General features: G+C 42.8%; 1 protein-coding gene and 1 long non-coding RNA gene across 2 annotated transcripts; one reads left to right on the forward strand and one right to left on the reverse strand.

Annotated features, from left to right (window-relative positions):
- Nucleotides 1-13,899: 13,899 nt before the first annotated feature.
- SOX11 (SRY-box transcription factor 11) lies at nucleotides 13,900-16,683 on the reverse strand. The gene has a single exon (XM_074861625.1). The coding sequence runs from the start codon at nucleotides 16,589-16,591 to the stop codon at nucleotides 15,380-15,382; it is 1,212 nt and encodes a 403-aa protein (XP_074717726.1). The 5' UTR covers nucleotides 16,592-16,683; the 3' UTR covers nucleotides 13,900-15,379.
- Nucleotides 16,684-17,324: 641 nt separating this feature from the next.
- Nucleotides 17,325-20,862, forward strand: LOC141940565 (uncharacterized). Its single transcript, XR_012628013.1, has 2 exons — nucleotides 17,325-17,844; nucleotides 18,003-20,862. It is a non-coding gene; the product is annotated as an uncharacterized LOC141940565 (long non-coding RNA).
- Nucleotides 20,863-21,981: the final 1,119 nt, after the last annotated feature.

A 21,981-nucleotide genomic window follows, 5' to 3' on the forward strand; every position in this document is an offset into this window, starting at 1 on the left:
AATATTGCTGCACGTATTTTTGCTTTGTCTGCCCCCATGAATCTTGTGCTCAGTACTGATGGTCCAGCTCTGGCAGCAGGGAGAGGGATCTGTCCCAACTCCAGGCACAGAGCATCTTCAGAGGCCCCACTTTAGAGCTGCAGCCTGAGAAAGGCTCTTGAAGAAAAGCAATCTTACTGGGAAGGAACTATATAAATGATGTAACTTTGTGCTAAACATAGTGACTTGGTTGATGTAGGCTCACTGGGACCCTCTTTTTCAACCTTTTTGAATTACCAGAAAACCCAGATGTGGGCTTTCCACAGCACTCCCTTGACCAAAGCTGATCACATTGTATGTCACCCGCACCAGTGCTGGGGGAAACCTCCTGTCCCAGTACAGGCTTGTAATCACCTGCAGTGATTAGGCAGGGCTGAGTTGCCTGACACCAAAAGCACTTAACCTCCTCAGCAGGGTCCTATGTGGGTGTAGATAGTCTGAATCCCATCCTAAATCCGGAAAGTCCAAGAGATGCAAGCATCTAAATCCCCAAATGATTTCTGAGACCGGCCTTGGGAGTGTGTTCATGGGGTGGGAAAGCTGGTTTCCCGAGGCTTGGCCTGTGGCCTGGGGGGGTGGAGGTGGAGGCCTCATACAGAAACCTCCCTCTTGGACTGTTGGAGCCTGGCCACACTCACCCTCTGTTCACCGAGTCCTCACAGTCCACAAGTTATTCCATGCCTGCTGGGACTGGGGGAGTATTTCCATCTTGTATTTGAAAAAAAAAAAAAAAAACAAAAAACAAAACCATAGTCATGTATGGTTTTATAAAAATGATATATGAAAGCAACTGTATAGAGTTGGATTTATTTAACTACACTCTGTATATGTTAGTTGTAAATCTAAAGGAAGAAATATAAATAAGGGATGTTTTTATTTTTCAGATGACAATGCTTATTGCGTTTACCTGTGAAACTGAAAAGACTGTAGGAGGTGATTCAGATTATTGGGTAAATAATGCATGTTTAAGAATATGATTCTGGCTGTCCCTTTTGCTGGTTCTTCATTTTGTTGAATGATTTATTTATAGCATGTCTGTGAATCCAGTCCCTTCTGTGGGTGATGTCATCTTTCTCATGTATTACACATGCTGCACCCCAGGGAAAAAGGCAGCAATGTGTCTCACCTTCTACTATTTCTCATTCCTCTTAGATAGCATTTATATACATATTTGTTTCAGCTGTCACTGAGGCATCTATTCAAAAATATACATTTATAGAAAAAGAAAGGAAAATTACAGATGCCTGTTCAAGTTTGTTTTCTCTAATACTGACATTTCACATAGCAGACAAACTATTCTGTTTGTGTCATTCACTTCAGCCTAGTTTGCAACATATTTCCATAGTACTTTACATGTCTGATGGCTAACACTTAGCTTTGGAGAGGTTAATCAATCCAAGCTAAATGGTGACAGCATGAAATAAAGCTAGTAGCAAAAAGACTGGAGAAGACAAACAATCACAAAAAACCCCCATAGTTTCTCCTGCTGCCACTCTCCCAAAGGAAAAGAAAAACAAGGAGAAATGAGGGTTGTTAATTATGTCTGGTTTTCTCAGTAAGAGGTCAGTGGTTACATTTTTAAGGTTACTTTATTTACTTTTGATTCTATATATTACATATGTGAATTATGTAAAACTTTGAATCACATTGCAAAGTTACCAGAAAGGAGGAAGACAAAAAGCAATTAAAATATCTTTCTGTATTTTGAAGGCAACCTTATTTCTCTATGATGTGCTGGGAAATCCACCCCGTGCATTAACCTCCCAGCTGAGCAGGTTACATGCACCTCTTGGGAGGCAAGGAGAATTTCCAGTCCCTGCTAACTTTTGTGAGCTGGGAATTTGGGAATTGGTGCCTGGCCCTTAGCAGATAAACTATGGTTTCCCTTGGAGAAAATACTACCTATTTCTTTGACACCCTGTCAGTCCTTACCAGACACTCCCTCTGTTTCAAGGCTTGTCAAAAATTATGATGGACTCAAACTTTTTAATATTTTTTTTCTGCAGCTGTAATGTACAAGGCATCACAAGGTATAGCTGGAACTAAGTGACTGCTTTAAACCACAGTACATATAAATTAAATTGAAAATAACTTTCATAATAATATATTTATACATGGCACTCCAAGTAGCTGTTTTATGTTTCCCACAAAGAACAAGAATTCTGAATCCCAGGAAGCTTTTCACAAAAATCCTCTTTGATATATATCACCTCCAACATCTCGGTTCACTTACATGCAAAAATGACATTAATATAAATTAGAGTGATTTGTGCAGAGGAGACTCTCAGAATCAAGATGTATTGAAAGGTTTGTAGAGTAGAATTTAAGAAAAAAATCATGGAATTATTCAGTAAGTATGAATTTGACTAGACAGTATCCTAATATAAGGTATACAGTAAGTAGTTTCTGATTTTTAATACAATATCCTAAACAAATAGTTGTTGGACCAACTGGTGAATATTTCTTTTAAATCTTCTATACCTGAAAGTGTGAGTTAAAATTGATTAGTGTTTTACTTCTTAAATATTCATAACATTATATATATAGTTATATATACACTTCTAATTTTATAAAGCAAAAATATATGTGACAGAAAAATGCATGTATCATCACTGAGGAAAATAGCTAGCTAAGCTTCACATAAACGTATAAATTTCTGTCTGGGAAGCCTGAATCCATTAGTGAACTCAACTAATAGGTCAAGAAAAGTAATAGCCAAATAAATATTTTATTAGCATTTTGCGAAACTTGCTAATGGTTAAGCCTACTAATCCTACACTAGTGGGAATCTTCATTCAGTATCAGGTCATTATTCAATAGATATTTTCTCAATTTCATACAAAGTGACTTTCTGGGCATGACTGGAGAAAGGTATTTTCACATTAATTGAATTGTTTACTCTAGGAAGGAATGGAAGAAATCTGCTGCTCCTCTAACTTTTTTGCTGATTAACTGATTACAGGGAATCAGAGCTGTAGCTAGATGCATCCAAAAAAAGTCACACTTGTTTTTAATCAGTTTTCATAACTAAGATTTCTCTTGAAATGGTGAATAAGGAAAAGGCTGGTGTCAGGCAGGAGGAATATCCCTCAGCTCAAGATCTCATTCTCCACAACTGCAGCGTGGAGACACAACCCTCCACGTGCCTCCAGCAGTTTAGGAGAGGAGCTGTCTGTGAATGCCAGCATGGATGTGGGATTACATATCTCCGCCCTCATCCTTTGTAAATCCAGGCTTTAATTTCTACTTCTTCCTCCCTTTGGGATCAAGTGTCTCACCACGAGAGACTGGTGGAGACCAGAATTGCCATGTGCACCATATGAAGCCGGGGATGACACCAGGCAGCCACAGCACATCTTGCTGGCTGGTGCCCTGGGTACGTTCATTCTTCAGAAGTGTGATTTAACTTGGATTGATCCTGACAGATCCAGCAGCAGAGGAAGCTTCTCAGTGTTCAGGGCACTTCAGAAATTATTCTGTTGAGGCAGCCCTCTCATATAGGTGCTAAAAACCAAAAAGTACAGAGCTCAGTGGGCAACTCTTTGTAGGCAAGTTGTCTTGTCTTTCTCTTTTAACTTTGTTGGTTTTCTTCCTTTATTCCCAAATCAGGATGACGCTTCTTTGTTTTTCCTGTAATCCACAGGAGTTTCTGTGTCTAAATTCAAACTTAGATGGCATTTATTCTGTGAATAACACCGTTAACACCAGCAGAACACGCATGGAGCAAAAAACCAGTGAACATCACAAAAAGCATGAGATCTGTTGCGCTCCAGATGTACCATTTTGTTTCAATACTAGAATAACCCAAATGAGTCTGAAACTGGTATCCTCCTTTATGCTTTTCTAGCTTTAGTTTCATCTCTTATCCTTAGTATTTAAAAAAGAAGAAAAAGAAAAAAATCATTCATGTTTGAAGAAGGGACTTTTTATGCTTCAGTAATCACTGAGGTTAGACCATAACACTGATGTGCTGATCAAGGGACCATTCCCTTTGCAGGACACTAAATCAATTTTACTAAATTATGTTAATATTTAAGCAGGAAAAATACTTAATGATTCCTTCGTATCTAGTCCAGATGGATTGATTTCTTTTCCTAAGAGTGCAGTTTATGAAAATATTGTCTAAACTAACTGTGAGAGTGCTAGAAGAACATACACTGTATGGTTCTTATGTATAATTTAAATAGCAATTTCAAGGCTCCAGTTCTACAGCTGTTCAACATATAAAATTCTCACTCAGCTCTGCAGTTGGAGGAGATTCAATAGAAGTGATTCTACAATTGATTTCAGTAGGTGTTTTGACTACAAGGGAAGAACAAAATTGGCCAACAGTATTTGTAAAGTGCTTTTGGATTCTTGGGAGTGAAGGAACAGCAGTGTAAATTGTTATCATTTTTATGAGCTGGAGCACTCCCCCCATCCCAAATTCTATAAGAAGTTTCCAAGTTTTAAAAAATTCATACCCACAGTCTCATTCTGTAGTCCCTCTGTTAAAGATGAGCCCCCATTTAAACAGGAATGCAACAGTTGTAGAACTGACACTGTATATAACAATAGGCAGTATGGATCAGTAATACAGCAGAAAAGGTTTTAGGGTAAATTCCTTTTTGCTTTGCCTTTGGCCTCATGACTTTTGCATTCCAGTCATAGACAGTGGTGACAGCTTCTCTCTGAGACTATCCCACAGATTGAGGCTAAGGTATTTCCCCAAAAGTACAGGGGCTTTATGGTCAAAGACCTACAGAAGTAAGGTTTATAACCTGTAGCTACATCTATGCTAGTAAATTAAACCAGGGTCTGTTCCCCAGATCTGAGGCCAGCTGGCATGATCTGGCCACGTCTATGCTATTAAACTCTCTTACTTTCCAAAACAGAGTGGCTGAATCCAAATTGCCTATTGGGAATGATCTTTGGCCCATGCTAATTTCCAAATTGTTCCAGTGATTTTTTGGAAGACTGCTAGCATTCACCAGCCAAAACCGTGTCAGAGATTTTTTTTTTCTAACAATTTAACAATACAGTCCGCTGAGTTCCAACGCCTGGACTATATGCTGACTCTGTTTTAATTTCTTAGTCTAGATGTGCTTTTTAGCTCTTCCCTGTGCTTCCTACCATGCTCTACCTACAGGATACCGTATTGGTGGGAAGAGTTGGTCATCTGTCATCAGAATAAAACTATGAACTTGCTTGAGGTCTTGAGTGGATAGAGATGTCTAATGTGAAATCCTGAGTCAGGTGTTGGAGACACCAAACACGTCCTATTTTTACAGTCAAGCTGTAGACTCAGGAAGGCTGAGTACAGAGGTCTACCGTGGATGGCCAGCTGATGCCAGGTGCCTAACTTCTAGGTACTGTATCACTTGGTACACATGCTCTCATGTCAGTATATTTATTAAAAAGGATTTGAATAAAGTTGCAAATGCAATTTTTTCTACATTGTTCCTTAACTTTGCATGACTGATACAGCAGCTTTAAAAATGTTCAATTGTATTTTGCATGAAAGACTGTGATATATATATCAATATTTATATCTGTCCATTTATATATAAAATCCATGTTCAGGAAAAGGTTGGAGGGAGAACATGTATGCAAGAGATTGACATAAGGAAAGGAAAGATAAGTATTTTTGAAAACCTATTGTCATAGTCTTCTTCAATGTCTTTAGTATTATTGCAAATACTTTCCATTTGTATGTTATTTTGTATATATCTTTGCTTGTTCCAAATGCAAAATACATTTGCAGAAAAATGCAATATTTTACATCTGACTGGCTCATATAGTGAAAATATGCAAAAATATCTAGTCACAAAAGCTCTTCTTGGGGGCTGGAGAAGTCTCAGGTCATCATGGCTACATCAAGAGTCACATTTCAAACAGGCAGTTATCTGGGGGGGCTGGTATTTTTGCTGTTGTTATTTCCCCACTATTCTGTTTGTGGAGCAATTCACGTCAGCTTCAGGCAAAATCAGGATGGATAGTTTTAACAGTTTAAGAAGGTGGTTTTCATAAATATAGTTGAATCTTTCCACCTCCAGAACTACTGGCTTTGATAACCCACAGCTGACAAATGACAACACATAGCTGAGGAAAGCAAAGCTGGTTTGAGGCTATGGCTGTCCATAGCCTGGAAAAGAGATAGTAGTAAAAGTTTCCAAGGGCATAAATGGGTGGAAGGTGGGCAGTTCTCAGTGATTTTCTACCCTTTTTCTACCCTTGAAAAGAGAAGGAAAGGCAGTACACAGCAGCGCTACTGTCAGGGGAGCAGTTTGGTTCTGATCTCTAAAGAGTATGAGCACTAAAACTGAATGAACAAGGTGAATGAAATTAGGTGAATGAAAGGCAGGCTTTACAGAGATTTAGAGAATATTATTACAATAAGATTATGAAGTCTCATCAAGTAAAAACTAGGTACAAGTATAAGCTGCTTTACAATTAGGCACAAAATAGAAGTTCTTATTTATAGTATTGACTTGAAAAAAGCAATCTGAACACAAATTTATTGCAGAGTTTTAACTTGATGCATATTTGGTGTCTTAGAGAAAAAAAAACCTAGTTATGCATATGAAATGCCAAAATACCACATTAATATGAAACTTAATGGAACAATTATAACTGAGATCTAGATTTTCTTTTTTGCTATGCATTTCTTGGACTGCCTTGTGCTTGCGTGCAGACGAATCCTGCCTCATTCCCTATGTACCCTTCACTATTTAACATTATAATTTGAGAAAGTAAGACTTGTATTTTAAAGTACATACATGAGTCAATTTTGGTTGAAGATAATTATCATCTTTTAATTTAATTTACAGAGCTGTAGAAAAAGCGATCTATCATAGATCCTTTAGCTTATGTAAATGTCAGAGTAATGCCAATAAATGTGAACATCAGATTTCAAGGGAAAGGGCCAAGATCCTTTTACTCTGATGATGGTGGGAATTGTAATCTCTGGAGCTGGAGATATTTGTGGGTTGTTTTTTTTTTTTTTTTTACTATTCTACCGAAATTTTAATAGGCTATGAAAAGATTATCTTAAAACTTACGAAACTCCAGGGATAACACTTTAAGTCCAAGAGATGAAAATCTTCAGAAGTTCTCAGGACCTTAAAGCATAGATTTTAATGGACACTACATTCCAGCCATTTAGAGTGGTCCAGCCAGTGAGCATGTTAATGAAAACACAACTACATGTGTACTTGTGTTAACTCTGTAATGATGCGAATGTGTTTGGGTATCTGTGTGGGTCTATGTTACCTACGCTCCATGTTTCCATGCATTTCTTCTAGGGTTAGACCTAACATTCAAACTTGAGAACATATTAATCAAAACTGAAATGTCAAGTAAATGTTTTTCTTCTTTCTCCCAAACACATGCCTCTACCCTTTCTTTCATATAAAACTGAGCTAACACCCACACCACACAATACCTCCACAATGATAATTTTAAAATGTGAGAACTTGTGGTTTACCAATCCAAAAACACTTTCAAACACTGGATAGGAAAGATTCCCAATGTGTCATGCAGAAATTCCCTCTGGCAACAATGAGACCTGATACAGCAGAACTGAAACTCAACTTTCCAATGAGGTAATGAGAATTCTCACTCAGAAGGAACTTCGGCTAGAGACATTTGAGACAGTATGGAGATGACCTTAGTCTGTTCTAGAAGATTTCTAGTTTTTGGTTGGTTATATACAATGTGGCTTAAATAAACAAACTCTACAGGAATTAAAAAACCACAAACAAACAACAAAACACCAGGGAATACTCTCAGTGCATTGTTTCAAAACCTAATACCTTAAAAATGCTTTCTGAAACCTTTTTGATATGTACAGAAAGGATAGTGGTATGATGGCTGTATATCAAGATTTTATTTCAATGATTTACAATGACCACCTTAAACTTCCTATTTTTACTGTGAAGTCACATTCAAACCCTTACCTCACATCAGTTACACATCTCCACTCACACAAAAAATACTGCTACAACAGACTTTTGAAATTATATAGATTGCTTTCAGTGTTCTCAATAGGTTTGATAAGTTAAACAGAAATCATTACTTGTCATCCAAGAAGTGTTTTTTGGAGAAAGGAACTATTCAGCTAACTCTGTTGGGATAAGAAAAGAACAGGAACAATGGGAAGAATCGTGGTCAAGAGTCATACAAAATTATCTGGAACCTTTTAATTGGTGAATTGAGTCTTCCCAGGACTAAAGGCTTGTATCGGCTACAGCTGAAGTTGATTAGAATTTTTCTATTATTTCCTGGATATTAGGAGTAACCACCAACCCCCGAGTGGGAAGGAAGGTATTATCAAGTTGATATTTTCATCCCTATGTAAACTTGTAAAAGTATAGACATTAAATATGAGCAAGAGAGAGATGTGCCTTGTATACTTTTTGGAATATGGGAATATGCCTATTGGCAGGAGCTCTAGAAGGTTAACTTCAGCAATAGATGGCTTGTGTTAATTACAAATTCCGAATCTGTAACAATATAACTCCATCATTTCTATGAAACAATATTTAATATACAACAAACTTTCACCACATAAACACATTAAAAACACCTTTTTATAGTTCCAATAACTGATTACAGGATTCTCATAAAAACATTTTCATAACTAGAATCTTAATACAGAATGATTTTTTTTCTATGCCAAAATACATTTAGATGGTAAATTGTTTGTAGAAAAAGATACAGAGAGAAATGGGGTTTGCTGGCATGTAATCCATCTTATTTCATTCTTTCATGGTCAACTTTAAAACAATATCTAAAATGTTTATCGTAAAATACTTTATTGTTTTATCCAGAGTCTTAACCAGAAAAAAAAAAAAAAAAGGAAGTTAGTTGGCTTATTCTCTGTTTCAGTGTCTCTCAGGCATGCCCAGAACAGCACTTACCCTCTGTACATACTACCTTGACCATAACCATCAGTCGAGGGTTTTTTTGAAAGACATAACATTCCCATTGACTTTAAGCTTTGGGTGCCCACAGAATGAAGAGTGGATTCACTGTAATAGCTGAACTGCATTTACCAAATGCAACACTGGAAAAAAAAAATCCACATAAAAACACATAGGAAGATTGATCACACAATTTTATTAGAGTCTTTTGAACAATTGCATTATGTTGTTCCTTTATTTAAAAACTCTTGCAAAAAAAGACATTGGAGTGGACTGGTTTCAACCCTGAGCATTAACACTGCATATCAAGTACTGTAGTAAAGAAGCTGGTTAAGTTTGTAGCACTAGCACAAGTCACTGATATTAATCCTCTAGGTGATCAGGTTTTTACAAAAAAAATACATAGTTTTCAATAAATAATGCTTAATTTTACAACTTTGATACAGCAATGTCATACACTGTTTTGACACATACTAAACTCTGCATGCTATATAGCCTACTAGAAGACAAAACTTTGCCATGCATTTTCTTTTTCTAGTGCTAGAAAACACTTTGTCCTCCAGTGCATTGCCTCAAGCAGCCTTACCATCTTCCTTCTCTCACAGCGATAGGCCGTGCACTGGGCATGCAAAAACCTCAAGAAAAGGTTTCCCCCCCACCATCACTCAGACTTCTAAACAAAAGTACTTTTCAGCTTTTCCCCCCAAGACCTGGAGTGGCTATGAAAACTAATTTCATGTGGCCTTGAAAAGTCTTTGAAATTACATATTTTAAAAGTGTCATGCTTGAAAAACTGCTCTAAAACATTCAATTTCCCCCACCTGTGGCCATCATGCAACATCATTGAAATGTTGTAACCATCAAAGTCCCACACTGGAAAACAGGCCTCCATTTTAAAACAGCCCACCAAAAAAATAAAAAGAAGAAAAAAAGTATCACAGCATTTATGTAAAGACTCCAAAACGCCAACATATGTACAAGAGCAAAACCAGATACAAATTGTAAATGAACTAACAATGGCATATAACTCTTCTCCCTGGCTTCGCCAGGAGTTGAGGCAAGTTGGTTTTGGAGATAAGCAGGATGATGGAAACAAAAACAAATTGTGACAATGGGAGTTCCTGGATTAATCATTATTATTTGATCAAATTTCTTCAAGCGGTAAATTGATGTCTTGATTTTTTTGGAAGCGGGGATTACCAAAATCTAAAGCCCTAATTAATAACATATAATTCTAAATCAAACCTGCTTCTGAGCATTTGCAAGTCTTAGAAGTTTGGTGCCCTTGCGCTTTTTCATCCTGCAAGATTGCACTTCACAGAAAATCCAGATGTTGTAGCTAACCACAAAAGAAGAAATTTGATTGATTAATAAGGATTGAAACCTCCATTCTCACACTTCCAGGTTGTTGTTCATCATTGAAAACCATTCACCCCTTCTTATCCATATTGCTTTAGGGGTTTCCTTGTATCTACAGAAGTCATTCCTTTGAAATTGCTGTCAATCACAATTTTCTAAGAGTTTTTAAAATATTCCTATCTTTGCACTGGCATAAGTACTGGGTTTTCTAAGAGAATCTCAACCCAAAGAAGGTATTACTTTTATACATGAAATATTACGAACTTTTGTTTCCCTTTTTGTAAGTCATTCTACACTTTCTGCACATTTGTGCTTTATATTGAATATAAAAATAGGTCTTTAAAACTCTATTTACTTTAAACTCACTAAAAAACTACTTGCTTGTGAAATTCTCTTACAAATTCACTGCATCCATGTAGAGAAGATAAAACTAATTAGGCAGTTAATTGGTATAGGTAGTGTGCAAAAAAATTAAGACAAAACAAAAACAATCACAGCCTTCGATGTGGGTGAGGGGAAAGGAAATAAATCAAAGAAATACAACTGTATAGTAGGGGAAATGTAAGGCAACTCATTGTATTAAGTTTTTGTTTGTTTTTTTCCTGGCCATGCTTACAAATGAAGGTTAGGAGGAACTAAGACACCTAGCCTGCCAGCAGCCCTTGAGGCAAAAACTCCCATTAAGCTCAATGAGAATTTTTTTTTTTTTAACCAGTGCAGGTTTAAGGCCTTTCTAGGCAACAGCTGTGAAGATGTAAAAAGGAACTTAATGAACTGTGTTGAATATCAAACACCTAAAAATTATATGGCCCTGCTTTGACCCCACACCAGTTTTACCTTGGTGTAACAACAGAGTTGCGTTTTCCTCAAACAGGCATGAGTGAAGGATCAGACTGCACGCATGCAAATCACATTCAATATATAGACTTGAAGAAGTTTCATCTGAACCACGGTGAATGCCTAAAGAGCATGTGGCACTTAAAGGATGCTTCGAATGAGTCCTTCTACCACATTTGTAAAAGACTGCACTTAAAGGAAGAAAATATTTCCTAGTTGTGGTTCTTTTCAAAGGGAGAGAGGAAAAACATAATAAAAACAACAAAAGGGGAAAAATGGTAAATTTATAAAAATGTTAATTTTAAAACTAAAAAAACCTGTCATGTTTGATTAGGTTTTACATTGAGTTGACATCCTCAGTGTTACAAAGTAAATTGTCTTGCCACATAAAAAAACCCTTATTTTTCTCCCTTCTGTCACTGAGTCCTGTTACACTTAGAGTAGTATTGTACAGAGACAAATGAAAAGAATGTGGAAAAAAAGGCCACGGGAGTTACTAAGCCTGCAACAGGACTGCTCTAGCAAGTCAACAAGGATTCCTATGTACATTAAAAAAATAAAAGGAAAGAGAAACAGAGGGTATGAATATTATTAGATATGACAAAAGCAAAAAATATAAGAAGCTTAGCAGATGCTATTTTTCATGATTAGAAGATTGTTTTCTACTCTCACTGAGATCAGCAGGAGCTTAGGCATTCAACAGCATCAAACTTCAGCCCTAACAGTGTAGTGGCTTAAACAGAACACTACCTAATTTTTCCTTGAGCAATATGTGACAATAAACTCTGAAATAAAAGACACAGAACTGTCTGGACAAAAAATTTTCTCCCTGCACCATATACCTTCACTCAAAATATTCCTCTGCTATAGCATCATATAATTCCCATCTAGAAGAAAGAAAAGATATACTTCTGAGTGGGTATTATATTCTATGACTAAAGTAGACCTGTTGCTCTTTTAAAATATGCCTGACTGCTCTATACTTGGATCCTTTAAAATCAGTTATCCTTGACTAATATTTTAATGGATATTTTAAAAACATCTTCCAAAAATATATGCAAGTCAAAACTTTTGTAGGCTGAGACACAGACCTTATTACAATGCAAACTAAACGCAGCCTATATTTGACCATTATCGTTCATAACTCATTGAACATCTGTAAAGCACAAATGTTTAATGACACTGCCTATTATCACTTTAATAAACAAGGATGCATATCAGAAGAAAGGGACTGGAAGAACAAGTCCCCGTACTCTCATGATAGCTTGAAGAATTACTAAGAGAATTTTGGCTCAGTTTTAAGACTTAAAACCTGATCAACTTACTCCATTACCCTAGCCCAAGAACAGATTTTCGATAGCAGGATAGTGAATAGCTGGGCTAGAGCACTTCAGTGTATCTATTTTCTTTCACTCTTTTGCCTTAGAAGAGATAAATGTCATTTGTTTTCAATCTGATTACTAAGTTATTACATGGAGAACACACTAATCATTTGAGACCAAAAACTGAAAATTCAAGAAACTCTGTTTTATTGAGGACTATCCATTGCCAAGGATATCTTGTATATTGTAATTAAGTTTGTTTTAAAACACAGTTTCTCATAAAGAATTATCACAATGCAAGACATAAATTTGAGTTCCCAGATATGCTATATCTCTTTTCTGATAGCAAAGATTTAGGCCAAACAACTTTTATTTAGAATCATGAGTGTTTTATTATTATTATTATTATTAGAAAGAGATCAGATTATATTAATCATTTTACTACCAGTTTAACTAACCTAAAGTAAGATATCTCACCACTTAAATGCCTAAGAGTTGTCTTTGATTAAACATAACATGCATGCAGGTTTTAATGTTATGTTTTATTATGCCTTACAAATGTGTATGCAGGATTTTCATTTCAGCAAGTCTGAAAGCCTGTAGCAGTGGTTGCCACCAAAACACCAGCACAGTGAATTGTCCCTGTAAACAGCTGGATCATTAATTAGTGGAGAAAAAAAAAATAATTTACCAATGCCTATCAGATAAAAAGTAAACTTCTTGAGAAACAAACTTCCACCTTGTGAGTCTGTTTATTGCCATCAGCAGTTATTTCAGAGCGCGCAACCGAAATCTGATGGCTTCTAAGGTTAAAAAAAAAAAAAAAGTAAAAAAATGCACACTGACAAAGTCTGCTCACCTACAGCAGAAGCTCGTACCCCCCTTCCTGCCCGTGCCCCGCCCGGGGCGGCGGGCGGCTCTCCGGAGAGGGGCCGGAGCCGCCCCGCCGGACCGGGCGCTGCCCCGGGGCGGAGGAGATGCAGCCCCGCCACCCCCAGAATCTCCGCTCGCCCGGGCTATTGATCAAAAAGGGCAGGGGGGCGGGGGGAGAGCCCCGGGGCAAGCGGAGCGGGGCGAGCCGCGTCCCCGGCGGCGGGAGCGGGCAGCCGGCCCCGCCCGCAGCCCACCTCCCTGGAAATGGGATGCGGGGCGCCGGGCTCGTCCACCGCCTGCGGGGGGGGGGGGGGGGGGGGGAGGGATGCGGGAGAGCCAAAAAGCCCCGGGGCGAGCCCACCTGCCGCCGCCCGGCCCGGCCCGCAGGCAGCCAGGCCCGGCCCCGCCTGACGGCAACCCCCGCCGCCGGCGGGCGCCCACCGGGGCCTGGCGGAGCCAAAGTGGGGGGGGAAAGGCGACGGGAGGTGAAAAAAAGGAAAAGAAAAGCAGTCCTTACTCTCCTTCCCCCCTAGCTCTGGTCATGCACAACAGCCTACATACAGCTACCGCTCCTCCGCAGGCGAGGGGTGACAACATGGCATCTCCAGCGGTACTTCTACAGACACTAATAGCGATACGAGTTTCTATCAGTTCCAGCTGATTTATTAAAATTGTCAAGATACAGACTTTCAGCATTAAAAAAAAAAAACAGGCTATGATGTTGACAGTGCACAAGTCTGCTTTTGCCATCATTTGCTACAAAATATGCAGATGGTCTGTACTTTAGATTATATTGCACAACATGAGAAACTTTTTTAACTATGTGCCTTTTTTCTTTTTTTTTTTTTGCTAAAATCGAGAATCCAGTTTCATACCTTCCATCTGGGGCCCCATCCACATATCACAGCGTATGAGATACATAAAGTCCTACTATAGTACAGTACATATACAATCTTTTAAACTAAGATAACAGCTCTGAGGTCTATATCACCATTTTCAATAAATCTTTACCTACAAATATTGAACAAATCTGAACTATAGCTGTACAAAAAAAGTGTTTGTTTCTTTTTTTTTAAAACCACAAGGCCTTTAGATGCAAGGATTATTTTTTTAAAATTTTAATCCTTTTAAAACCAGGACGTAACGTACCAACAAACTTGCATGCTAAAAACAGAGAAAAAAAAGAAAATAAAAGGGAAGAAGTGCCTGAAAAGTCTTACTGAAAAAACACAGCAAGAATGTTCCCTTTTCACTGTACAAAAATACGCCTGAAAATATATTAATTTTTAAAAAAGACTGAGGTCTGTTATGTATCAAAAATGTTTCAATACCTTTTTGTACTGAGGTCTAGGCTGTCTGGTATTCAATCAAGGAGGTATAAGGGAACAAGTTACAAAAAAAAAAAGTTGGCAAGTAGAAATCACATTTGTAAAACCATAAACAATTTGATCTGAAAAGTAAACTCTGATCTTAAGTCAGTTCAGTTATTTGTAAGCGTTTGTACAGTCTGCATTTTTTCAAGCTCCCTGCAGCTTTGTTAAGAATCGGATGCATAGAAGACATCAGTTTTCTCCCTCCAAAAAAAGTTGCAATGGTCCCTTTCGGAAAAAAAAAAAAAAAAATCAGAACAGTTCTTTAAGATCTCTCACGGGAAAAAAAAAAAAATCCACAAACCCCCTTGAGTAACAGTTGTGCTGCCAAAAGACTTCTTTGCAGACCATCTTCCAGACTTCAATCAGAGACCGACAAGCTTCAAACAGCGCCTTCTGTATCATTTTTTTTCCCCCAGTCCCATTTGCCTTTGCTGTTGTTGTTGTGATCACCAAATGCAATAAAAATTAAAAAACACAAAAAAATTAAAAAAAAATAAAATCACAACTCCCGGGCTCGGAACTAACTTCGAGATTTTTTTTTTTAAAAGAAAACAAGACTTTTTTTTTTTAATCATCATCATCATCATCAGCATCATCATCATCATCATCACCGGCGTGCGCCGCTCCAGCTCCGCCGCCGCCTCGCCGCCCGCCCTCGCCGCCGCCGCCCCGCTCAGTACGTGAACACCAGGTCGGAGAAGTTCGCCTCCAGCCAGTCGCCCGCGATCATCTCGCTCAGCTCCGGGGTGCAGTAGTCGGGGAACTCGAAGTGGGAGCCGAGGCTGCCCTCGCTGAAGGAGTCCAGGTCCTTGTCCACCAGCGAGAGGGAGAGGTTGCCGGCGGCGGCGCCCGCCCCCAGCTCGGCGGCGGCGTGGCCGTGCTGGGAGAAGTTGAGGCTGAGGTCGAAGAGCAGGTCGTCCGCCTCCTCGCTGCCGGCCGACGAGGTGGAGATGGACCGGGAGGAGGCCGGGGAGAGGCCGGGCGGCTGCTGCGGCGGCGGCGGGCCCTGCTTGGTGATGTTCTTGAAGCTGTAGTAGAGTCTGCTGCCGCCGCCCGCCGCCGCGGCGCCGCCCCGCACCTCCTCGTAGAGGCTGGCCCCCTCGGTGGACTCCGCCGAGGAGCTCAAGGTGGGACTCGCCGGCACTTTGGCCACGTTGTACCGCCGCAGCTGCTGCGGCCCCGGCTCCTCGTCCTCCTCCTCCTCCTCCGCCTCCTGCTTGATCCGCAGCTGCAGCTCGTCCTCGTCCTCCTCCTCGTCCTCCTCCTCGTCCATGAAGACGCACTTGACCGTCTTGCTGCTCACTTTCAGGGTGCCGAAGACGTACTCGTCTCCCGCGTAGTCCCCGTGGTGGGCGGCTTTGGCTCCCGGCTTGGGGGGCGAGGAGGCGGAGGAGGCTTTCAGCTTGCTACACTTCTTGCTGGAGCTCTTGGCGCTTTTGCTGCCGCCGCTGCTGGTGGGTGCGTTTTTCTCCGGACTTTGGCTGGCGTTGGGCTTGGCCGACGGGTCCATTTTGGGCTTTTTCCTGGGCCGGTATTTGTAGTCGGGGTAATCGGCCATGTGCTTGAGCCGCAGCCTCTCCGCCTCCCGGATGAAAGGGATCTTCTCGCTGTCCTTCAGCATTTTCCACCGCTTGCCCAGGCGCTTGGAGATCTCCGCGTTGTGCATGTCCGGCGACTGCTCCATGATTTTTCTCCTCTCGATCTTAGACCACACCATGAACGCGTTCATCGGCCTCTTTATGTGCCCCGACGCCGTTTTGCACCAGTCCGGATCGCTCTCGTCCAAAGCGACCGGGCTGCACGCCATGAACTCGCCCTCTTCTGTGTCCATCGCTTCCCGGGGCAGGTTGCTCTCCGCCTCCGTACTCTCCGCCTGCTGCACCATGGTGGGCTCTCCGCCGCAGCGCCGCTCTTCCCGCCGCGCCGCTCCCCTCCGAGCCAACAAAGCCGCTCCGCCGCCCCCTCCCACCGCCGCACCTTGCCCCTGCTGCGAGCGAGCCGCGCTCTCCGCCGCGCTGCGAGGCGGAGCCCGCGGGGCGACCGGCGGGCGCTGGCTGCTGCCCGCGGCCCCGGCGGCCGCTGCGGCCGGGCCGGGCTGGGGCGCGGCTGGGCTGGTGCGCTGGGCGCCGCGCTGTGCCCCTGCCCCGGCCTCGCGCCGCCGCCCGCCCTGCCCCGCCGCGCCGCGCGCGCTCCCCCTTCTGCGAAACTCCCGGCTCCTCGCCCGACGCGTTATCAGCGTGTCATATGGGTGACATCACTCCCGCCGCCGGCCAATGGCGCCGCGCGGCCGCGCCCCCGGCCCGCCCACCGCTCCGGCCCGGCTGCCCCTCCCCCTCTCCCCCCGCGAACACACCCCCTGCGCGGGGGGCGGCAGCGGCGGGCGGGGGGGCCGCTGGCTCTCGGCGGCTCGTCCCTCCGCCCGGGAGGCGGCGGCGGCGCCGCGGGGGGCTTCGCCCGCTGGCTGCCGCCGGGCGCGGAGCGGCACGGGGAGGGGAGGGGAGGGAGGGGGGCGGCGGCGGCTCCCCCGGGGCCCGCTCCCCTCAGGGGGCCGCGGGGCCCCGCGCGGCTCGGGGCGGCAGGGGGCGCTGGCGCTCCGCGGCCGTCACAGCGGCGGCGCGACGGCCCCTCTGGCGGGAGCGGGGCCGGGGCCAGGGCCAGGTGGCCGGGGCCGTCCCCGGGGCCGTTCCCGCCGCCTTCCCCTGCTCCGCCGCGGGTGCGCGGGGCTGCCGTCGCCGGGGCGGAATGCCTGCCGTAGCGCGGCGCGGCCGCGGTGGTCGGCGGCGCGGGTCCGCCCACGGCCGCCTTCCCCTCCGCAGCGGGGCCGGGGCCGTGAGGAGCCGCCGGAGGAACGCGCCGGGTGCCTCGGTCCCCTGCCCTCCCGGGCTCCCCCCCCACCCCGGCCTCGTTTCGGTGGCCCGTCGGTAGCGGTCGGGGCTGCGATGCCGCAGGGCAGGGCCGGGCGCGCTTCACGGGCGCGGAGGGGGGATTCCGGTTGCCCGCAGACCGTGCCTCGGCGGCCCCGGCCGGCTGGGCGGCGGTGCCCGCTGCTCCTCGGGGCCGGGCCGGCACGGGCGGCCTGCCCGGGGTGCGGGGGAGGTGCCCCTGTCCGCCAGGGAAGGCCCAGGCTGCCCGCGGGAGGTAAGCAAGCCGGCTAAGGGAGGGCATCACACCCACCCGGGGGCATTTTCCGCGTGGTGTAGGCAGAGGATTAAACGCGATTTCTCCAAAGTAAGGGCTGAAAATTTACAGAAAGCATCTAACAGTGCTGATTTTTTGTTTGTTTGTTTGTTTTCCAGAAAGCATCCAGTTATTCAACAATGTTGTGATTATTGCAGAACACCCGTAGCGGATCCAGCTATTCCAGATAATCCCATGTTTGTTTTCATCGCAGAATTTATGAAATCGAAAGCCGACGGTGTACTCATCTGTGGTCATTTTGCTTTGCAAAACGTGTGCTGAAAATGAATTCACATACTGTTCTGTGGGTCCCTTTGTGGTTTTCTAGCTACTGCTTATAGTTATTAGCAAGACAGAAGTTTAATAAGTTCCGTGATGGTTTCTGGCTGGGTGCAGACATGATGGCAGTGAGAGGGATGAGTCCTGGCACAGCCTCTCCTCTGTCAGAGCGCATCCTATGAACTGGTGCTAATGGGGCAGCAGGTCCCCTGGTACATCATCCTCTAATTAGCACAGTGGTTCATTTTCCTCAGACCACAGCAAAATTACCGTGTTGGATGATGTGACTATGATATCATAGGGCTGCAGAGTGACTAGGGCTGTTACAGGAACAAAAATAAAGTCACTCACCTCTTTTAGCTTTATGGATACATTAGGGCTGGGAGGTCTCAGCTGCACTTGTCAGGAGTCGGAGGAGTTTGAAGGAGTAGAGGAGAGGCAGATACATAGTGTTGTATTGCTTCCCCTGCCTGACCCCAGCTGGGTGTACAGAGTAGAGGGGAAAGAAAGGGCGTAGCTTAAGAAGGTTCACTTACTTCATTGTAAAGATGGATTTTGGAAAATGCCGCTCTGCCTCGCCATGAATGCCCCCAGGAGGGATTTTTCCTCCGAGGCTTGCTGCCACCTCTCTCTCTCCATGTGCTTGTACCTGGTGGTACAGTCTAGCCCCATAATAATGCTTATCCTTTGAGATAGGAGGTAAAATTAAAAACTTGCCTGGCAGGGTTCTCAACCTGTCAGGAAATGTTACAATTTAGAGAAACCACATGAGGAGAGGGTGCAGTACCTTTGGGAGTGCCTGGGTTTGTGCCGCAGCTGTGGTCAGCTGTGGTCTCTCTGAGGAGGGATGTTGGCAGGGCAGGGCATTCCTTCCGAGAGGGCTGTGAATTTGGCACTTTCCACTCTGTCTGGGTGGGGACTCGCCCAGATCGGACACAGCCATCTGTGTCGCAAGAGTTTCAGAAAGGGCGAGAGTACATTTCTTATAACGGTGGCATGGCCAGGAGTCTTAGGAGATACGCAGCTGGCTGGCTGCCTCCAGGGAAGGCAGCTTTACCGTTGCTGGGACTCTAGCTAAAATGGTACCAGGATACCAAGCGTCTTGGTTAAGCCTATTTCTTAGTATTTTTCTGTAAATATCAGTATTCAGATTACCGAAAAAAATTGCCCCTGTGAGAAATTCCGGGGGTTTTGCATGCGTTCTGAATCCAGATAGAAGTAATGGTGTAGTTTTGCAAAATGAAACGCATCAAAATATTTTAATTTGTTGTGAGTGTTTCAACTTTTATGGGAGATTTCATTATATCATATAATCGTATAAAATTCAAGCTGATGGAATGAAAATTGAATGTTTCCTCAATTTCCTGTGAAATGAATCAAAACAATGAATTTTCATAAACTACTGTTATTTTGTTGAATCGTCATTTTCTAAGAGCCATGAACTATTTTGGAAAATTTTCAGTCAATTGCAATGGAAACCATATAATCAGTATTGATAAGAGATTGGGATGACTAGGACTCCATCCACTAGGGTGACAGAATCTGACATTTAACACATTTAAGATCAGGAGAGATCATTTTTAATAAAGCTTTGGTATGTATTGAAGCCACCGTTGTTACAACAGACTTCATCTGGACTGTTTCTTCTTCATGTGTGTCCATGTGAAGAAGCATGTTAATACGATGGGCATCACATAACTTTCGTAAATCCCATTTTTCTATTTTTCTGGTATATCTCATTTTCTGAAGTGTCTTGGCAGCATTTCAATTTTTCCTCAAAGTGATCTTTTAAATATAAACAGCAATACTGTTTTCTCATGCTTGTTAATGTTATGTTCTGATTGGTTTTTGTTTTATTTTGAAGGGTAGTGTTAGGAAAATAATGAAGCTGAAAACAGACTGATAGATAATAGCCACTCTCAAAATTATCTTGAGGATTTTAGAAATCTGATTAAAACATCTACATGAATAAGTAGATATTACTATTAAAATGAAATAATTTACTGTTCTAAAAGCAGTTCAATAATTGTATGTGTGCGTGCGTGTATATTCCTATTAGAGTGCAGCAGTTAGAGCTAACAGCCCACTACTCATTCTTTTGAAATTCAAATGAATAATCATCTTTCCATTATCTGGGTCAAGAGAAGCCTGGGCTACCCCAGAAAGTGGGAGAGAAGAGGTAAACCAGGATTCACTAGAGCGCCCAGTGCTTGCCCCCTGTTTTTGCGGGTCTGCATCTACGCTGAACTTCCTAGTGCTCCGGTTTGGGGGGGACATGTTCTCCTGAGCGCAGTGCAGCATGAATATATAATGCCAGTGAAAGCACTGAGGTCTCCGAGTCAAGACGCTGGCGAGATGCCTCCAAAGGCCTGAAGCTAAGCAGCAGAAAACGCTTCACGCAGGAGTACAGGCCCTCTCAATGTGGCCCGATGTGCTTCCGCCTGCCCCCGTTGGTGCTTAAAAATGTGAAGTGATCCATCTTTTTAAGAGACTGACTTTATGCTGTTCTTGCAAGATTTTGACGACCAAGCAAGAATAAAATATGGGGAAAAAAAGTTTGTAATTGAAGAAAGAGTGTTTTAGAAAAAGCGGAGGATATTCCCTCCCCTTATAGTGTCTGCTCTCTGTTAGATTTAAGTAAACCCAAAGCCAAGATTTTTACTGTGCTAACTCTGAAGATAAATAGTACTATGAGTGCAGTGTTCTTTCGGCTATTTATTTCATGCCTGTTCTGAATTGTGCTGCAGATTTTTGTCTGGAGAGCCCAAAATGACTTTGCATGGGGAATGTGTGGGAAAACTGGAGTTACGCACCTTCTGCAAGGTGTGGGAAGTGGTTTCAATCACAAGCTGTACGTTCAAAATGGAGTAAGAAAGAATTACAGTGTCAAGAGAGTTTTGTCTTAACGGGAAACATATGAATTCTGAACAGAGGGGTCGCACCCGAGGTTAGATCACAGACACATTTTCTAGGGAACTTTTCTGGAATAAATGTAAATTCCTTGAGTCTTGCATTCATGAGGAAAAAATAAGCTGTGGTCTTACCTCGTGTTAGCTAATGCAGGGTAAAATAGTGAAAAGGCACACTGGCTGTGCTTTTTAAGATTTGGTGCATCTTCCCTTCCCTGGAGTTTTTATCTTAAGCTGCTAATTCACATGAAAAATTCAACTTCCTTGTCATTGCTAGGAAAATGGCATCCTCTCCTGTCTTTTCAGCTACTGTACACTAGCTATTGCATGCTCTTGGAGTTGAGATTGTGTTAGACTGTGGTTTCCACAAAGCCCTTCTTTTGAAAAAAACAATCCAAATGTGTTCTTTGGGCATCATGTATACTGCAAAACTATTTTATGGTTTTGAAATGGCATAAAAAATAGCGTGGGGATGTCCACATACGTTGCAACCCTCTCAGAATTTTTGTTTGTAAGGCAAAACACTCTTTTTTTCCTGGTTGTGAGACTAAAACCTGGCTCTGCAAGTCAGACAGGGTCCCTTCCATTCCACAGATCATTGTAGTACCAGTAGTTCTGTTTGGCAGATAATTTCCTCAGCCACTTGTGTGTAACCCTATTGATTTGAATGTCTGCCCCCAGCAACACCTGTGCAAATTCATGGATGGCACTGGGATTGCACAGATGCCATAGAGGGCATATTCTGGCATACAGGGTATTTATTACTGGTGGTGATGCATGAGATGGAAGGGGTCCAGGACCCAGGCTGAGTTTGTGCAGCTGGCAGTTAGAAATTTACTTGCAAACTGAGCATATTGGGTAGGAAAAGCAGTGTGATAATGAATCCAGAGCCCCCAGTGCCATTTTTGCC

The sequence above is a fragment of the Strix uralensis genome, chromosome 3 (genome assembly GCF_047716275.1).
Source record: "Strix uralensis isolate ZFMK-TIS-50842 chromosome 3, bStrUra1, whole genome shotgun sequence".
NCBI classification, from domain to species: Eukaryota; Metazoa; Chordata; class Aves; order Strigiformes; family Strigidae; genus Strix; species Strix uralensis.

Bases quoted from the DNA above. Each gene is read 5' to 3' on its own strand.
- SOX11 (XM_074861625.1), bottom strand. From the start codon at position 16,591: ATGGTGCAGCAGGCGGAGAGTACGGAGGCGGAGAGCAACCTGCCCCGG.